The sequence below is a fragment of the Octodon degus genome, unplaced genomic scaffold (assembly GCF_000260255.1).
Source record: "Octodon degus isolate 3935 unplaced genomic scaffold, OctDeg1.0 scaffold00107, whole genome shotgun sequence".
NCBI classification, from domain to species: Eukaryota; Metazoa; Chordata; class Mammalia; order Rodentia; family Octodontidae; genus Octodon; species Octodon degus.
This window is the reverse complement of record NW_004524683.1, coordinates 6,638,673-6,641,828: the sequence shown is the minus strand read 5'-3', so window position 1 is coordinate 6,641,828 and position 3,156 is coordinate 6,638,673. Positions and strand designations below refer to the sequence as shown.

At 36.7% G+C, this 3,156-nt stretch overlaps 1 protein-coding gene across 1 annotated transcript in view; it reads right to left on the bottom strand.

The window, feature by feature from the left end:
• Stil (STIL, centriolar assembly protein) overlaps positions 1–3,156 on the bottom strand; it is a 69,443-nt gene that overhangs the window by 31,159 nt on the left and 35,128 nt on the right. Inside the window, exons 7-8 of the mRNA XM_023724187.1 lie at positions 1,536–1,686; positions 447–556 (exon numbers count right to left, since the gene is read on the bottom strand). Of these exons, the coding sequence (XP_023579955.1) occupies positions 447–556; positions 1,536–1,686 (261 nt within the window). The remainder of the gene's footprint in view (positions 1–446; positions 557–1,535; positions 1,687–3,156) is intronic.

The following is a 3,156-nucleotide window of genomic DNA, read 5'->3' as shown; positions in this document are numbered from 1 at the left end:
CTTTTTAGAGTTCAGGCACAGTGGCTCACTCCTATATTCCCAGGCAGCTGAGGCAGGAGGGTCACTTGGGCCTAATACTTTCAACAGTGAGACTGAACTCAGGACCCTGTACTTGCCAGGCAAATGCTTATTCTACTAAGCTATCTCCCTGACCCCTGAAGTTGTTTTTAATTACTCGTAATAACTAATGCATAGAATAAAATTGTAGGGGCTGGTGAGATGGCTCAGTGGTCTAAAGCACCTACTTGGAACAAGCTTAGTAAACCACAGGGACTGCGGTTCAATCCCCAGCACCACATGCCAGCCCGCCCCGTCTCCTGGTGGGCTGAGCTGGCCACACACACACACACACACACACACACACATAATAAATAAATAAATGTAAAAAAAAAAAGAATAAAATTGTAGAAAAATACTACCGATGATAATTAAAAGTTATCATTTACCTCTTAACTGAAAGATTCTTAGAAATGTTGCTGAAAAACTTGTTTTCTACATCTTGGCTTTCAGAACTTAGTTCAAAATGGATTAGATTTTTGTCAGATGGTTCCACATTCTGAAATGAAATAAGTAGTAGGTCATAAATTGAGATCTGACTTAAATAAAAAATTCTGTTTAGATGAAAAGTTGCTCCAAAACACTGAGAGGGACTTCTAAGATTTTAATCCTCTTTTATAAAATGTTCACTTGCCCACTTCCCTGCTTTATAAAAAAATGTGAAAATTTAGTCACTTGTATTATGTAATCTACTCAGTAACCAGGGATCTAGTGAATACAACAACTATGAACTGAAGATGCCCTCTAAATAAAGTAATAAATGATATGTGTCTCTAAAATAGAAATGAATTATCTCAAAGTATAAAACAAGATTTGAAGGGAAACACAGGGTTTTTTAGTGGCAGTAAATATTTTTGTTTAAAAAAGTGGCCTTTAGTTTTTGGGCTGGGGAGACAGCTCAGTGGCTTAAGTGTCTGCCTGGCAAGTGGAAGATCCTGAGTTTGATCCCTGGTACAAAAAAAAAAAGTCTTTATATAATAACATTTATACTTTCAAAGATCTGCATTTTTGGTGATCTTCACCTAGATGCATTATGTAACTTATTAGCTATAGCAACAACTTATTCTCACTCCTTGGATATTATACACTGAATTTTAAGTGCGAAAAATCATATATATATATATATATATAATTTGTTATATCTATATATTTAAAATAAGAGAACACTAAAATCACAAAATTTTCAACACTATAGAATGATACAACATATAAACTACTGATATATTTCTCAAAGATATTAGAAAGGTACAAATTATTCTGTGATGAAGCTCTACTATAATTTGGTCCTGGAGATATGGTCTAAAATTTACTAAAGAAAAATTAATCACAAATGAATAAAGTTAATATTCAGTGAGATTGACTCTAAACAAAGTCTAATAGTTTGAAATATTATTTTAAAGGGTAAATACCATTAGGTTTAAACTACTAAAATAGAACAGGAAATATCCATTAATGTACTGGGTAATCAAATCACTTACATTGAAAAGATGCAATGTTTCCTTGCTGGTTAGTGAGCGAAATTGAAGGTCAGCTATCCGGCCATCACAGGGGAGGCATTCGTAATACTCAGGTTCCTTGTGTGTCAAAGAATAGAGAACTATGATGAAATTTCCAGATTCTGAAAAAACCCTGGACAAAAAAGCCATTTAGTTAAAATTTGATGAAGATTACAAGATTATACTCAACCCTTCCACATAAGTTTCCCGATCTAGTTAATAGAATAAGAGTACCATGATTAAAAGAAAATTAAAGAATAAATTTAGGCTTTTTACATTATTGGTAAGAGGGGTTAGAATGGCAAGCAGAAACATAGAAATGACATCCAGGATTTGAAGGCAGATTTATGATCAGGATTCATTCCCAAAGTATCAGGTCCTAATCTCTGGTGGTCGTACATGGGAGAAGCAAACAGGAATTCAGAGGCAGCATGGCTTCTCAGATGGGGATTGGTTCTTACAGTATGCAACATCCATTTTCACTGGGTACTTCAGGCTGGCCTTGAAATCACTATGTAGTCCAGGCTGGCCTCAAACTTGAAGTGATCTTCCTGCCTCAGCCTCATGAGTGCTGGGATTACAGGTGTGCCTGGCCACACCTGGCTTATACTAATTTTTAATTAAAAATGCACTTATTGTGAAACTGTGTCTTTTTTTTGGGGGGGGAGGGGAGTACCAGGAATTAAATCAGGACCTCGCATTTACCAGACAGGCACTTGTGGCCTTGAACTATAGCCCTGGCCCTATGAAATACATATGTCTTAGAAAAACCACCAAATAAAACAGGAATAAGTAAAGCAGAAAATAAAAACTATCCCATCTGATTCACCAAGGCAGTGTATATATACTTTTTAGAGTTCAGGCACAGTGGCTCACTCCTATATTCCCAGGCAGCTGAGGCAGGAGGGTCACTTGGGCCTAATACTTTCAACAGTGAGACTGCATCTCTGTTATGGTTAGTGTTTAAATATCCTGAAAGCTGCATGGAGTCATAAGTGTGGCTTTTTCAGAGATGGCTGAACTTAGAGTGTGTGATGCTGGGATTAAGGGCGTGTAATTACTATATCAGTCGATGATTGGTACCACGTAATCCTGGTAGGCTAGACTGAGTATTAAAGAGGCAGAAAGAAGCTGCTAAGATCCTCTGCCTGCTTGTGTTGCCACCTTTGCACACCATGAACTGTTTTTCCTCTGTAATACTTGTCTGCCAAGCCACCTTGCTTTGGAAACAGCCCATATGGACTGAAACCTCTACTAATTGTGAGCCAAATAAACCTTTTGTCTCTTAGCTTTGAGTATCAGATATTTACTCTCAGCAAGAAGAAAAGTAATTAAGATAATTTCAAAAAAAAGTTACCCAAAATTTTTCCTTAGGCTTTATTATTTGCAACTCTATGTCACTATTCTTTTTTTTTTTTTTTTTGCAGACAAGAACACCTTTTATTTTAAGCCACACACAGTCAGCAGGTGGCCCCAACTATCCATGTTTCATTAAAATCACATAAAACCGAGGTACAAAAGCACCACTGATTATTGCTCTAGAAAAATTGCGTGAAAAATTCAAACCCGCACAGTAAAAGCAGCACAGTACACACAGGACCAC